The sequence below is a fragment of the Meles meles genome, chromosome 18 (assembly GCF_922984935.1).
Source record: "Meles meles chromosome 18, mMelMel3.1 paternal haplotype, whole genome shotgun sequence".
NCBI classification, from domain to species: Eukaryota; Metazoa; Chordata; class Mammalia; order Carnivora; family Mustelidae; genus Meles; species Meles meles.
In genome coordinates this window covers 42,396,490-42,412,216 of record NC_060083.1, presented here as the reverse complement: position 1 = coordinate 42,412,216, position 15,727 = coordinate 42,396,490, and the positions used below count along the sequence as shown (strand labels likewise).

The 15,727-nt window shown below is 50.3% G+C and overlaps 1 protein-coding gene across 1 annotated transcript; it reads right to left on the bottom strand.

The window, feature by feature from the left end:
- Positions 1-2,527: 2,527 nt before the first annotated feature.
- On the bottom strand, positions 2,528-15,664 carry PSMD3 (proteasome 26S subunit, non-ATPase 3). Its single transcript, XM_045986157.1, has 12 exons — positions 15,270-15,664; positions 12,180-12,370; positions 10,791-10,928; positions 8,892-9,028; positions 8,011-8,201; positions 7,747-7,850; positions 5,137-5,251; positions 4,913-5,032; positions 4,681-4,784; positions 4,266-4,421; positions 3,192-3,242; positions 2,528-2,986 (listed from the first exon to the last, which is right to left on the bottom strand). The coding sequence occupies exons 1-12, from the start codon at positions 15,493-15,495 to the stop codon at positions 2,909-2,911; spliced, it is 1,611 nt and encodes a 536-aa protein (XP_045842113.1). The 5' UTR covers positions 15,496-15,664; the 3' UTR covers positions 2,528-2,908.
- Between the last annotated feature and the right edge of the window lie 63 nt (positions 15,665-15,727).

Here is a 15,727-nt window from a genome sequence, read left to right as displayed (position 1 = left end):
ACTCATTTGTTGCAGACTCAGCCTGGGAGCCAAGATACGGACACCGTGTCAAGAACGGGTTTTACATTTTTAAGTTGTTGTGGGGAAGATCAAAAGGATATTTCCTAACATGTAAACATCATATGAAATTCAAACCCTAGTGTTCTTAATTTGTTTACGTATTATTTACAGCCGCTTTCAAGAAGGGCAGAGCTGAAATGAATCGTTGTGACAGACCATAAGGCTCACGAGCCTTAAAAACGTGCCATCTGGCCCTTTGAGAAAAGTTTGCACATCACATCCACTGTCCCTGCAAACAGGAGACACACAGAGCTGTCCTCTGGGGCCTTGTCTGTCAGGGCAAATCGACGCACACCAGTCAGGAAAGGGCTAAATCAATCAATGTCCACAGATCCCTCCGCCTCCGCCCCTCATGGAGTGAAAACTCCATGAGGAAAGGAATTAATTGACTTTATTTGTGCTGTTTCAAAATGCTTGGGACAGTGCTAGGAATGGTATCAACAGGACTAGATCTCAAAACCAAGATTGAGTGAAGAAAGCAAGTTACATTTATGTGCTAGATACGTCATTTAAAAGATTTTGTAAATCTTTTATGCAAAGCACTACTCTTTTGCATGACACAAGGTATAAAGACAAACTGGAGGGCTACCCACTGAATTCATTGGAGTGGCTGCCTCTGGGGAAGGTAGGGAAGGGCCTGGGAAAGGAACACGATGGCCTTCCAACTGAGCTGTGATGGTTTTTTCCGTTGAGAAAACTTGAAATCATAACTAAACGTCACCATGTATTAAACTTGGGTGGAAATACATGGGGATTTGTTAGGTTATTCTTCGTGCTTCTCTGTAGTCGTCTAATTAAACAAAACAAAAAACCAGAAGGTGGAGTGCACAGTGAACTCTGCGAGCGTAAGAAGGACACTAAGCTTCTCCAAGAAGAGAAAACCAAGCCAGTGGGAATGAATACGAGAAACTTCCAGTGAGCAGACAGAAAAATAGTCCATAGATTCAAGGTGGGCAAGAACCAGGAAATCATGGCAAATGACCCCCAATTCTCTAGACCAGGGGGACACTCTCCAATCTGTTACCAACCAAGAGAGGGTCTAAGGCACTTTGGGCCGGGTGCTGATTGTAAGATTTATAACCTTGGGGCACCTGGCTGGCTCCGTTGGTAGAGCATATGACACTTGATCTTGGGGTTGTAGACTTAGGCCCTACATTGGGTGTACAGATTACTTAAAAATCATCTTTTTTTTCCCTCTTTTTTTTAGAGAGACTGCATGTGCTCCAGCAGGAACCTGGGGTCAGGGGAGGGGGGCAGAGAGAGTGAATCTTTAGCAGGGTCCACGCCCAGTGCAGAGCCCAACACAAGGCTCAGTCTCACAATCCTGAGATCACGACCCTAGCCGAAATCAAGAATCAGATGCCCGAGTCACCCAAGCATCCCCAGAAAATCGTGTTTTTTTTTTTAAGAGTTTCATTACACTGAGAGGCTGTGACCACGGCTGGGATGGGATCAGGAACCAAAGCAAGGCCAGTCTAAAACACGCCTTTAGCGGAAATTAGGGATATTGGGGGATGAAAATCTTCAGTTGGTATGAACAGAGTGTACCTTTCCTAACAAACAAGACTTCATCGGACCCAGGGTATGAGGCATTGGGCAAAGCCCCGGCAGGACACAAACGCCTCATGCTAAGAATCTCCAAGCTAGTTAGGACTTTCACACCACCTCCTAGGAGTATTTGACCTCAAGGGAGTGTTTCAGAAGCCAGGGGGATAAATCATGGTGAGGCAGAAAGCCTGGAAGAGGTGTAGAAATTCATGGGGTGGAGAGCCAGAGCACAGCAGGAGAGGGAACACAGTTACCAGAGGCAAAAACCCCACAGGCCCCATTCAGATAACAGAGCTCTTGGCAGGAACAGCGAACACGTACAGCAAGGTACCACGGGCTGGGGGAGAGGGGGAACACACACAGCAACAATTCAATGAGCCAAGATGGGGAGCGGCACTCCTAGAGGCCAAGACTTTCAGACTTACCCAGACCCATTCCCCCCACCTCCACTCCAATCCACAGCTGGAGTAAGTGGGAGCCGTGTCCTGCCTGACCCAGCTCTGCTCTCCCATCCATTAAGGGCCAACTGGGCAAAGCCTGCTCTCCACCTCTGGAGCCCCTTCTCTCTTCTGCAGACCTCACCTGAGGGCCAGTCCCTTGCCTTTCCCTTGATCCTCTAGAGGTCTAGATTTCTAACTTCAGAGCCAAGTCAGGAGTCTAATCCTTTATTGGACAAATGTGGGGAAGGAGACTGAGGTTGAGTGACTTGCCCAATACTGGCCAGCCAGTTAGAGAGGAGACACGCCCTTCTGGCGTCAGATCAGCATCTGCTCCTCCTGCCCTTGGCTCCCCCTGCCCTTGGCTCCGTCCTCATCCACAGTCACACTGGGCTAATCCTCCCACAACTAGGAGAGAAAAATCTGGCTGTCAACGCTGCAGAGTGTGAGAGCAAAGTACAGTCACTAAATGATGCACAAAGAACTTTGGAGAACTTTTTATTGTTTAAAAATCATAATTGAAGCTTCAAAAAACATACATCCCAGCACATGTCCCAATTCCAGTCCCTGACTCCTGGGAGAGCACAGGGCTATTCCCTCCCATCCTGCTGCCCACACCACTGGCCAGGACCCTGCCCTGGGGAGGCTGCCCGCCCACCTTCCTGCCCACCGTGTGCTATGTCACTGGCTGGGGAGGGGTCCTGGGGTGAGGTGGGGGTGGCCGGCTCCCTGCACCCCTCACCCCCCGCACATGAGTCTGTGAGACATGTACGGAAAGGGGCCAGTTCCCCAGGCAGGGTACCCCAAGGGGGGAAGATAAAGAGCCAGTCCCCACTCACCCCAACCCTCCCCAGCCCCCCAGCTCAAGGGAAGCTGTCATCATCATCTTCTGCCATCTCCTTGGCGAACTCCAAGTCCTGCTGTTCTCGCTCACGCCGTTCCTGGAGCAAGAGGTGGGGTGAGGGCTGGGCTGCTGGGGACCAGCGGGGCTCTCTCACACAGTGCTTCACTCAGCCCAATCCACCCCAAGGTCAGGGACTGCCAAAGCTTCAGAGCTGCTCCAAGTCTTTCCAGAAACCGCCTCCCTCTTCCCTCTCTGGAAGAAGTTCGACTTTTCAGTTCTATCTAAAGCAGAAGGCACCTTACCTCTGCAGACTCCAAGTCCTTGTTGTATGATTTGGGAGGAAACCTCATGGCCTGAAGCACAGGAGAGAGAGAAGCAAGATGAAGAGAAGGCATGCAATTAACTCACATTTATTGTGCTCCTTCTGTGTACCAGGCACCATGACAGGAGGAAGGTTATTCGATCTCCAGTTGAGTCTACTGGGGAGCTAGGCATGTAAGTGAATTACTACACCGCGTGCTAACTGCTAAAGGAGAGAATCAGAAGACCTGGAGGTTTAAGTGACTAATGTTCCTGAACGGGCAGGAAGGGGGACTGGCAGTGAGGAGGGAAAGGAGGAAAGGAACAGACTGGTGTGGGAATGGAGGAAAAGCATTCCAGGAAGAGGTTTCCATGTGTGAAAAGGCCTGGCCTGAGCAGAGTGGGGCTAGCTGTGGGGGGGGTGGGGGTAGGTGGCGCAAGAGAGGGGGAGGAAGGAAAATCAGGGAGAGAGAGTTAGGGGAGAGGGGGAGGGAACACCAGTGGGAGGGGACCAGGTTGCAAAGGGCCTCTCATGTCTCCCTGAGCACAGCATTTACCTGATTTTAAGCAAGGCAACAACAACCCCAGTTCCTTGGGGCAAGAAGAGACCAGGAAAAATCTGACACACAGTACCAGTACCTAGGTCAGTGCCTGCCACAGGATAAGGGCTTAAGAGCCTTTTGTGGAACAAGATACCTGCCTCGCCTTCTCCACAGTTCAGGCTTCACCAAGTGCCCTGAGACAGTGACTGCATCTCATGACCTCAGCCCCAAGGCAGGCTGGGCAGGTCTTTCACTCTCAGCCTTACAGATGGAGAAATAGGCTCAGAGAAAGTGAAGGACTCTAGTCTGGAAGCAAATCTGGAACCCTTAACTCTGAATCCGCCTGGTCCTCTCTGGCAACCAGATCCTTAGAGGCAGTCAAGGGTCTTACAGGCCCACAGGCCGAGTCCTTTGTTCCCACCAGGCCCCTGCTCTGCTGTTCAGCGACTCTACAGAGATGGGTTGGAACTTGGCTCTTCTCCTCTGAGGACTCCTTGGGTACTGCCAACCACCCCTGCAGCCCCGGCTTCTCACCTTGACGGACATGTTGTGGATATCGAGGCAGAAGGAGATCCGCTGGTGGAAGGCCAGCTGGGGTTCACGGGTAGAGTAGATGTCAATCATCTCCTTGGACTGGACGTAGCCCTTCTCGTGGTTGATGCTGGCCTCAATGACACCATCCCGGATGGCCTGCAGGCCCCCAAAGGGATGCAAGGTCACCAGAAAGCCCATCTTCTAAACCTGAGAACATCCCGTCCTGTCCTTCTTCTCCTTATGCTCTCACCTGCTCACTTGCGTACAATTTCTCTCTGAAAACTGCCTGGCTTCACTCTAAGACCAGAACTCCCTGAAAAGACCACGCCACCCCCTCCTTAACCAATCTTCTCCCATTCCCGTGCCCTGAAATGCAGCAGGAGCATGGCAGCTTCAGTTCCTGAGCCAGCCCCACCTTGGCAACAATGAACTCTGCGTCCTCTGGGCTATCCAGCTGCAGCTTCTGGGCGATGTCAGCCAGGGAGATTCGGGAATAGGAGAGGCTGATCATGCGCACACCTGGGAGAGGAAGGAGCAATGGCATGGGCAGGGTGGACACAGCCCCTTCACCCACCCATGGACATCCGTCGCAGAAGCCTCATCTGGGCCCTGCTCTCCCAGTGGCCCTCCCCGACTCTGACCCACACCTGTCTTAATGACGTTGTGCCGCAGTCGGATGATTAGGGTATAGGTCCCATCTGCTTGAAACTTCTCCCCAAACTGGTCCAGGACCTGGTTGAATTTGGCTAGGTTTCCGGTCCTGACAGCTGGAGGGGGAGAGGAGTGGATCAGATGACGCAAACAGGCAAACCCACAGAGGAGGTCATGGCGTCAGGGGTCCGGCCAGCTCTGGGAGTGGGACCAGCCTTACCTTGAGTCAGAAGGAAGTAGGGCATGAGCGAGCGCTTGAGGGACGGCTGGCGGAACTGTAGTCGGTCCGGGATTTCCCCAAGCAGCAGCTCCACCACAATCAGAAGCTTGTGCACCTGGTGGTATGTGACACGGGAACACAGTGGGCAGGGAGTCCCAGCAGGTGGGAGGAGGGAAAGAAAGAGGGCTTCAGTGCACTCAGACACACAGGGAAAATGGCTCTGCGATGAGGCCCGTGCAGAGCTGTGCCTGCACCCAGAGCCAGGCACTGGGAAGAGCTGTCCCCGTGACCACACGGAGCTCTAAGTTCCACGTGCACACCACGCTGCCACAGCAACGCTCTGGAAGTTCAGGCCAGATGGGCAGGTCCCGTGGCTCTGAAACAAGGAGGAGACACGGCCCAGGGGCCTAAGGAATCTGCCGAAGATGCTGATTAGGGATGTGGACTATTACTGGAGGAAAGGAGGTGAGTGTGGAGAACTCGGCCCCTGGGCAGAGGCAGGAGCGCAGGAAGGGCCCGGGCAGAACCTTCGAGAACAGGCCATGTGGACTCCGGAACTAGCGGGGAAATCTGGCCCTTTCTTCTCCATAAAACCGTGAGGGATTTGTGCATAGTGCCTCCTGTGGACTTAGCACCAAGCGAGGAAAATTACAATGGAGGCGATGATGCCAGCGATGTAGGAGCTGCCTACGAAGCAAGACGAACAGGACCACAGGCGGCTAAACCACGTGACAGCAAGAGTCATGAGAGAAGTAAGCCGTGAAGATGGGTGGTAGGCTGGGGCACCTGGGTGGCTCAGTTGGTTAAGTGTCTGCCTCCGGCTTGGGTCATGATCCCAGGGTCCTGGGATCGAGCCCCAAATCGGACTCCTTGCTCAGCAGGGAGTCTGCTTCTCCCTCTTCCCCTTCCCCTGCTTGTACTAATAAATAAATAAATCTTAAAAGAGAAAGAAAGATGGGTGGTGGGGGACCATGCCGACACTCACCCCCACACACCTCCGATACTGCCCCGTTCCCTGGAGTGCGGGGAGACCCAGGAAAGACGCACAAGTTAACACACGCACACGCCGTCAGGATTCAGGTGAAGCAGAAAGAGAAGAATGTTTTGGTCGAGGAGACAGACTCGCCAGCGTGAGCACATGTCTCAAGAAGTTTGGAAGGCTATCATGAGGGACGTGGGGCCCGTATGGGGACGTGCTGTTTTGAATGCCAGGCCAAGTTTGGAGTTTAGAGACAGAACGTTAGTCTTCACTCACTAGCTCGGAAAGGCTGAGTGACCGAGTCCTGGGTTTCTGGTCCATACAGTGAGCGGCGGCGGCGGCTGTGTCATCATGAGCCCTGCCTGCCTCCCTCACAAGACTTGTGATACTCTCTTGGGCTGGTTGTGGGGAGCAATGGAAGCTTCCCAGGCAAGGCAGAGACAGGCCTGGAGCTCTGTTCAGCTGGGCGGGCGTGTGGAAACTGGGTTCATAAAGTGGGGAAGATGACCAGAAGTGCCAGTGGCTCAAACAAAGGCACTGGTAATACCAGAGAGGAGACAAATCCAGAAGACATGGAGGCAACTTAGTGACAGGGAGGGTGGGGTGGGGGGTGGCTCCCTCACAGTCTGCTGGCCAAAGACCTCACTCCAGCTCCCTCTGCTTCTCGCCGCCACCTGCCTCCACCACAGGGGCCCACAGCCACCGGCAGCACAGTGTGCGCTCCCCCAGAGTGCCTCTCCCCAGGGCACGACACGGTCTGTATACGGATTACCTGTATCTTTATGACTTTAACGTATGCTGCAGGTCGTAAGCAATCTAATATTCTGCACACGTACCGTGAACGTCTGAAAAGCCATTCCTTTCTGTGAAAGTCTACCCATCGTCAAAAACCAGATTAAATTATTTTTAAGATGTCTTTAATTATTTGACCAAAACCAAACCTGTCTTTCTCTGAACCTCTGAACAGACACAAACCACATCTTGACTACACGAACCTAATCATTGCACATCTCCATCTGGTTCTCTTTCAAGGGGACTAGGGGGTGGCACTCACGTTCAGGTGGGGACAGAGGTCTGTGGTTTGGAAAGGTGGGTCCAAATTCTGGCTACCAGGCTCTGCAACTTTACACAGGCCCTCAAGCCTTGCTGAGTCAATGCTGTTTACCGAGCTCACAGTGCCTAATACCAAGGTCAGCACTCAAAAAGTACGTGGTGACTGAGAGCTCTCAGGTGGCCGAGAGCTGTCTGTATCCAAATCTGTCGCCTGATGGAGATTTCCCAGGCTCCCTGGCCACAGAAAACACTGCTCCCAAATGGGCATGTGAGGGACCAGGAAAGAGCCTAGGGTTTCTCAACACAATCCAGGCCCAGGCCTGGCATGGCTATAAGGACTGCCGCAGAAAGGGGAATATTCTGAACTATCTACCAAGGAGAATAAACCACGGGAGTAAACCACGGGAGGCGCAGGGAGCATCTGCCTCGTGCGCTCTGACCAGTGCTATGCACAAAGGGACATGCGATGCAACTCCTGGATAATGAAGGTTCAGGAGGCCTTCCCGGGTCCCCACGCAAGGAAGGAGAACGAAGGCATTATCAGCTGAGCAAGCGGCGGATGGAGAACTGTTGCTCACCGTCTGCTTGAAGCCAACAGCTGTGTGCTGAGGGGCCTTGCGAAGGGCATTGGTCATTGTTCTCCGGGCCTCTGAGTACTCCAGCTGAATGGCTTTGATCCGGCCTGGGTGGGGAGGAGAGAGTGGCTCAGGAGAATGGCGTCACCCAAAGCCCCTCACAAACCAGAGCGCCAAACGGGCCCCTCGGGCACCACCGATCTTCCAGCACTCTGCGCCAGGGAGCCAGAGACCCCCTCTGGCCTGGGGGCCGCGCCCGTCGCTCACCTGTGTAGTAGAGGTACCTGGCCCACTCATTGTTGTTGGCCTGCTCGGGGAACACGGACTTGGACACCAGCTTCTCGGCCTGGTCGTACAAGCTGTAGTGCAGGTAGTTCCGCAGCAGCAGGTTGAGCAGGGTGGCCTGGCCGTCTGCGTCGTGCCGGAGCGTGGCCGTCCGGAGCCGAGCGTGCAAGAAGCTGCGTTAAGTTGAGAAAAGCACGTCAAACATCTCGAAGAACGACCCTTTGAACGGCTTTGACCTCTCTACTCTCTCAATTCCAAAACAAGTGACACAAACTGCTTTTCTGGTTATTCACTGATTCTTGAACTCTTGAGTACCCACGGTGTGACACGCTGTCCCAGGCGCACAAACAGGACGCAACTGTGCGTTCCAGTGGGCGAGACAGACAACGATCGTGACAAGTAAGCGTCGTAGGTAGCACAGCGGAAGGAGATCCGGACTATGGAGAAACCGGGGTTAAGTGCAGTGGGGAATGCAGGAGGCGAGGAGGATGGGGCTGCTTGATCAGGTAGGACCTTTCTGAAAAGGTAACGATTAAACACAGGCTGAAGGACAGAGGGAGAAGAGTACTGAAGGCAGAAGGAAGAGCCCGGAGGCCAGCATGGTGGGGCAGCCAGTCAGGGGAGCAGGGGGAAGCAGAGACTCAAAGACAGTTAGCAGGCGGCAGGCCTCACATGCTGTCACAACTTCAGCTCCTCCCTGAGGAACACAGGGAGCCACCACCAGTTTTAAGCTGAGGAGTGAAATGTTTTCCAGCCTGTCCTTCTACCCTTGACCTACCAATCAGCCCTCCCTTGAGGTGGAGTGTAGGGAAGATCCTGAGGGACAGTTCTTAACCTTGGGGTCAGACTCTGGCCCCCTGTACCTGCGCACCACATCCAGCTTGTCCAGAAACTCATAGACCCGAGCGTGATAGTAGTAACACTTCGCAGCCACAAGGTCCAGGGCCCGGCGGTTCTGAGTGCTGATCTTTTGCATCAGGTCGTCTGAGATCTTCTGTGCCTGCGGAGGCAGCCAAATGAGAATCAGGTAGGGTAGCTCCCTGTTTAACTTGAGCTCCTCCTCAAAAAGTTAAACAGGGAGCTACCCTATGAGCCAGCAACTCCCCTCTTAGGTATCAATCCAGGAGAACTGGAAATGTATGTTCACATAAAAGCTTGTACACAGGGGTGCCTGGGTGGCTCAGTGAGTTAAGCCTCTGCCTTCCGCTCAGGTCATGATCTCAGGGTCCTGGGATCGAGCCCTGCATTGGGCTCTCTGCTCAGCAGGGAGCCTGCTTCCCCCTCTCTCTCTTCCTGCTTCTCTGCCTATTTGTGATCTCTCTGTCAAATAAACAAATAAAGTCTTAAAAAAAAAAAGTTTGTACACACATGTTCACAGCAGCGCTATTCGTAACTATCTCTACAACAGAGTATTACTCATCCATAAAAAGAGCTGGAATATAGATATACACTACAACGCGGACAAACCTAGAAAACATCATGTTAAGTCAAAGAAGTCAGACACAAAAGGCCATGTGTTATGTAATTCCATTTATAGGAAATGTCCAGAATAGGAAAATCCATGAACCAGATAATGTAGATGAACAGTCGTCGCCAGAGGCTGGGGTGAGGGGAGGATGGGGAGTGATTACTAACTGTGACAGGGTTTCTTTCTGGGGTGATGAATTATTCTGGAATTAGACAGTGATGATAATTGTGCAACCTTGTGAATACGTCAAAACCCACTTAACTGTACCCTTAGTTTTTAAAAAAATGTATTTAATTTAATTTATTTTAAGTAATTTCTGTACCCGGTGTTGGGCTTGAACTCATGATCCAGAGATCAGGAGTGGATGCTCTACTGACTGAGCCAGCCAGGCGCCCCCTAACTGTATACTTTAAAGGGGGTGAATTATATCTCAAAACAAACAAAAACCAACTTGTGACAAGGCAAGGAAAAAACAAAACAGGAAATGGGGCAGAGGAAACTGTCATTTCTTTTTTTAAGACTTACTTATTGGAGAGAGCGAGCACATGGGTGGGCACATGTACACACTGAAGGGGGGTGGGGGTGGAAGGGCAGGGGGAGGGAGAGAACCTCAGGCATACCCCTGCTGAGTGTGGAGCCCAACTCAGGGCTCGATCCCACGGCTCTGAGATCATGACCTGAGCCCAAATCAAAAGTCGGATGCTTAAATGACTGAGGCGCCCAGGCGCCCTGGACCTGTCATTTCTTGAGCGTATTCTTTGGATAGTGGCTGTGACTGGCAAAGAACTTGGCCCCAGCTGGGGAGCCCGTGGCAGTGCAGTACCCACGGAGCTGTTCAGTCCTGTCATCAGAGCTGCCTCTTACTGAAATACCATGAAAGCTTACTCTATGCGGATCACTGTGCTAGTATTTTATTTAACGTCAACAGTGATGTCGTGAGTCGGGCACTGTTTTCCCCATTTGACATAAATCCAGGAGAAACTGATTTGCCTAAGGTACAGCTAGGATTTGAACTCGGGATTCTATCTCCAAATCTCCTTTTCCTAACAGAATCCACCACACTGGTACCGTGCCACAGAGAAGCACGGTGCCAGCCCCTTCTCACGGTGTCTCAACAGGATCTAAGGGGGCTTCCCTGGATGTGGGGTTCAGCACATTCCCACATGGGGGAAAGAGTCGAGGGGGACAATGAAGAACCCAGGGACTCTCTCCAATTCTTCACTAGAGACAGTTTCTCCTGCAAACCCCATGCACCGCTGGGGGCCCGTTCTTCTGGCTCACTGGTCCCGGATACCTCTTTGTAGCGCTTGCTGTTCATCAGGAAGATGACCATGAGGAGCTGCAGGTAGGCTTCCACTTCCGGCAGGAGGGGCGTTGACGCAGCTTTTCCTGTTCGGGGACGGAACTGTAAATCAGCTTCGGTATCCATGGGCTAGGAGGAGACAGGAATTACTGTGGAAAAGCTCAGTCAGATCAACTAATTAAAAATTTATTTAACACCCAGGATGTATTCACTGAGTACCTATTATATGCAAAATTCTTCTAGGTACTGGGGATATAAAAATAAAGATGGCACAGTCTCCTTCCAAAGGAAGCCAAGGAGGCTAGCAAGAGAAATAGGGGAAAAAAAAAAAAAAAAAAAAAGGCTGACAGGAGTGTAATAGACATCTTTACAGAATATAATGGTGACAGAAAGGATGATGTAAGGACCCCTCAAAGAGCCTACAATCTAAGTAGAGATTAAACTATTATACCTGGAACCACTGCAAATTTTATCAGAGAGGGTTTATTTAATAAGGTAATACAATTCTAGAGATAAAGTCAAGAATAATGAGATACAATTTTTTTTTGGTGGAAACAAAGGAAATTTGGGGGAAACTGACATATACATTGTACTTATTATCAGATCTAGTCACCAAAACTGGCATAATGTACAACAGCTCAAAAAGCAAAACATGTTGGGGGTAAATGTAGAGATATACGGGTTAAAAATTTTTTTCCAGGTGAAGACGGAAGAGGGTGGACTGTTCCCAGACAAAAAATTCATCATCATTCCACCTCAAGGGATTTTTTGAGTCTGTTCTATGAGCATACAGTCCATGGGCATACAGGGAGATGGCTGAAGGACAATGAGGTGTGAGAAGGGGTAGGACCTGGACATAAGGGGGATTTTACAGCCAGAAAGGAAAAGGAGAGGCCTCTTCTGACACGGAGTCCACTGCCAGCACCAAACGAACTTTAGCATTCACTATGTGTTAAGCACCAAATGACAGACCTCGGATGAAAATTCAACTCTACCTCCAGAACCCGTGCTCTTAACCAACATCTTATACGTCCATAGTGAGGCTTTGGAGGCAGAGAGGGGGTGGTACCTTCTCCTAGGACAATGGAGACATCACCCAACGGGAGGACAGTGTTGGTGTTGGGGAGCAGCATGAACGGAGTTTGGCTGGAAGGGTCCTGATTCCCAGCTCTTTTCCCTGACTCAGAAGAATGAAACTATAGGGCAGGATGGTTCGCTTGTTAGTGGACAAATGGGTATTAAAATGGGCTGCTTTGTTTCGCTAGTCAGCTACAGCAGATCATAAGACAGGGCTTTAGGATGGGACACAACTGTATCAAGAGGTGGGGGTGGGGGTGGTCTGAGGCCAAGCTTGTACCTTAAAGCACCTGATTCACTTACCTCTTCCAGGAAGGGTAGTAAGAAGTCTCGAGTGGCATTATTTGAGGTGAAGAAGCCATGCACAGCCTTATACAGAACATAGTGGTTGAGGCGGCGCGATGTGGAAGGCAGCATCCGCAGGGCCCTCAGCACGAATCGAGGCTCCTTGCCCGAAACTGCCTTCTCCAGCTGTTTCACATGCTCCTTGATGTCTGTGGAGGACCACAGAAGAGAGAAATGTTACTTCTAATTCTTCCTATTCTCCCACCACTCTAGGCAAGGAGTTCGAGGGAACCTCTTATAGAAGGGCAAGATGTTGTTGGTCATTTCTTTTGCCTGATACAGTTAAGCAGTACTTACAGATGCCAGTGAACCAAGAGACCAAGAAAAATAAAGCTGGGGTGGGGGAAAGGGTAGAGGGTGACAGAAGGAGTAAGAAAGGAGAAGCAACGATGAGAAACACAAACAAGACAAACGCATGGAGACTTATCAGTTCTCTAAATAGGAAAAGACTTTCTAAATGTAAACAGAGGGAGAAATCCGCCCCCTGACCCCCATGAATGACCAATTCCACTCTGCAAAAAATCATTCTGCGTAAGTGTGTAAACAAAAGAAAAATATTTTCGATAAATGGGACTATACAGCCATAATCTTATTTTATAAAGAGCTTTGCATAAATTAGGATAAGTAAAAATGAACACAAATAGACAACGCAAAAAGCAGACAGCTAACCAATATGAAAATGTATTTCACTAGCATTTGAATAACTGCAAACAGAAATGTTTTCAACTACCAAATTGGTAATACTTAAAAAATCATAACACAAAGGGGCGTCTGGGTAATGCAGCTGGTTGAGTATCTGACTCCTGGTTCCGGCTCAGGTCGTGATCTCAGGGTCCTGGGATGGAGCCCTGCGTTGGGCTCTGTGCTCAGTGTGGAGTCTGCCTAGATTCTTTCTGCCTTTCCCTCTGCCCTTCCCCTTGTGCACTTGTGCTCTCTCTAAAATAAATCATCCTTAAAAAAAATCATAACACTGCTTTCAACTATTCTATGTCTTAATATTTAAAGTTTGTGCGTTATAAAAAAATCATAACAGAGTCAGGGGTGAATAGGACATTTCTTTTGGTATAATGTAAATCAGTAGAGTTTCTCTGGACAATATGCATCCAAAACTTTAAAAACATCTGCCCTGTCAATTCAGGCATACTGAGAATCTAAAGAAATAATCATAAAGGTAGATTAAAAACTTGGGTCACAAAGATGACTGTGGCAAAACTATTTATAATGGTAAAAAACTGGAAACAACAAGTGTCCAGGAATAAGGGAACACACTGAATTGGTAGTTTCTTAGTTACCTTTGTATACTTAGCACAGACCGCCTGGGTCTGCCTAATGACATAATAATGGTAACTGCTAACACTACAGAGAGTTTACTATGGGTTCACCATGTGCTAGGCACAGTTCTAAGCACTTTAATCTTTACATCGACTCAATGAAGTAGGTAATATTACTCTCATAGACAGAGATGAGGCAACTAATTTCAGAGCTTGTATGCTCAGCCACTGTATCGGGTATTCAATAAACGTTTCTGGAATAAACTGAATGCTATGTTTATGGATATATTAGATGAAAGCACACAAAATCAGCTCTATTTAGTTATGCCTTGCTCCAAACTGTCTATATAACTTGATCTCAATTACAGGAGAGCAGCTCAAAAATTCGTAGGAAAAAAAGGTCAACCAAGGCTGATGTTATTCCCTGCTTCTTTAGACTTCTTGTATTTTCCAAAATTCCTACAATGAAACACGAACTACTTCACAACAACAACGTGAAGTGCTTTATAAGAAACGTATGTATGGGGCGCCTGGATGGCTCAGTGGGTTAAAGCCTCTCCCTTCGGCTCGGGTCATGATCCTAGGGTCCTGGGATCGAGCCCCACATCGGGCTCTCTGCTCCGCAGGGAGCCTGCTTCCTCCTCTCTCTCTGCCTGCCTTTCTGCCTAGTTGTGATTTCTGTCAAATAAATATTAAAAAAAAAAAAAAGAAACGTATGTATGTATCCAGTAGCACCTTTGCCACTGGCTATCATTATTTTAGGTAAAAGGGTCTTGATAAGATACTGAGCCCGTGGCCCAACTTTAGAGTAGGGACTGATGCAGTCAACATTACATCCTCAAAAACACCACCCAGGAGCGTAACTTTGCTTATCTCCATATATTTGAGCAAGGTTCTCCTGCAGTTAAGAGAGAAAACCCAATAAAGAGTCTTGTTCCACTCGATCCAGAGGTGGGTAAACAGCACCAGATTCACAGTGGGAAACTCTCACTCTGCCCACTCCAAATGTGGACAGGATGCTCTGAGAAAAGTGAAATGTGAACTTGGAGGAACAAGAGGGCTGTAAGAAGCTGGGAACAAGCACCTAGGAGAAAAGAAATGGGATTGGTACACAGCTTAGGTCGAAGGTGAGCGTTAGGAATTCAAACAAAGATGACATCTAAAAACTTAAAAGTCTGTAATGTGTTTAAACTCTTTAAGAACAAAAATAAAGGCCTGAAGGGAGAGAAAGAGCAATGGGATCGTTAGGGTACCTTAATTACACAAACAAGGAAGCAAGATACGGAGTACAGAGGCTTCTCTTAGAGGAGTTTGCAAGAGGTAGCTAAGACAACAGAAAACTTTTGTACAGTCTTAAAATTCAGGACCAGTATTCTGCGTCACCCTGATCCCCTTTGCACACATAAATACAAACACTAGTTTCTAGAGGGACCAATCACATACTGGGGGCGTTAGAATCAGTTCGGAGGATGTAAACAGAGTAGATCCGAGAGGACTTATAAGAGAGAGGGAGTCCACAGGCCTAGTGAGGCTTACTTCTAAATGCAACCAGGGTAAGGAGGGAGGAGGTGTGTTAAGAAAGGAGTTCAGAGCCTGGAGAGAAGGTTCATTATTGGGCCTGGGGTCAGGAGTGTCAGGGTGCTTAAGAACGGGCACTGAGAGTGATCCTAAGGAATTGGAGGGCGGTGGAAGCTGCCCTGGGGTCCCGAGGATAGGCTGCATCACCGGGGCGCTATCATGCGTGACCACGGCACGTCCCCGGCCCTGGCTCTCGTACCCTCCAAGGTGACGGTGTCCAACTCTCGCTGGGAGTGCTCAGCCGCTGCCGCCGTCCCCGCCGCTTTGCTGTCAGGCTCCCCTGATGACCCGCTACCCGCCGCCGCCTCCTCTTTCATCTCTACATCCTGGGGGGTCGGGGGCGGCGGTGGTTCTTGTTCCCCTCCGCCCGGCGGCGGCTTCGCCTTGTCCGCGCCGCGGCGCCGCGCCGAGCCCTCCTGTTTCATGGCGCCTGGGGTCGCGGCCTACTCCGGGGACCGAGACCAGGGCCTCGCGTGAATCCTCGTACCAGAGACCAAGAACCGAGACGGGCCTCCACACGAGCGCGGGCTCGCGACGGGCCGCACGATGACGGAGCAGCTGCAAACCCCTTCCCGACGCTGGGCCTTCTGGGAGACGCCAGGCCTGGCAGGCCGAAGACCGAGTCCACAGAAGGAAAAGAAATCAACAGCCGAGGTG

What these genes read in the sequence shown, in the direction of transcription:
- PSMD3 (XM_045986157.1), bottom strand. Translation starts at nt 15,495, where the DNA reads ATGAAACAGGAGGGCTCGGCGCGGCGCCGCGGCGCGGACAAGGCGAAG. An exon ending in TACTACCCTTCCTGGAAGAG is followed by an intron (nt 10,929 to 12,179) that starts GTAAGTGAATCA and finishes GTCTCCTCCTAG; the next exon opens with CCCATGGATACCGAAGCTGA. An exon ending in AAGCTGGATGTGGTGCGCAG is followed by an intron (nt 8,202 to 8,891) that starts GTACAGGGGGCC and finishes AACTTAACGCAG; the next exon opens with CTTCTTGCACGCTCGGCTCC.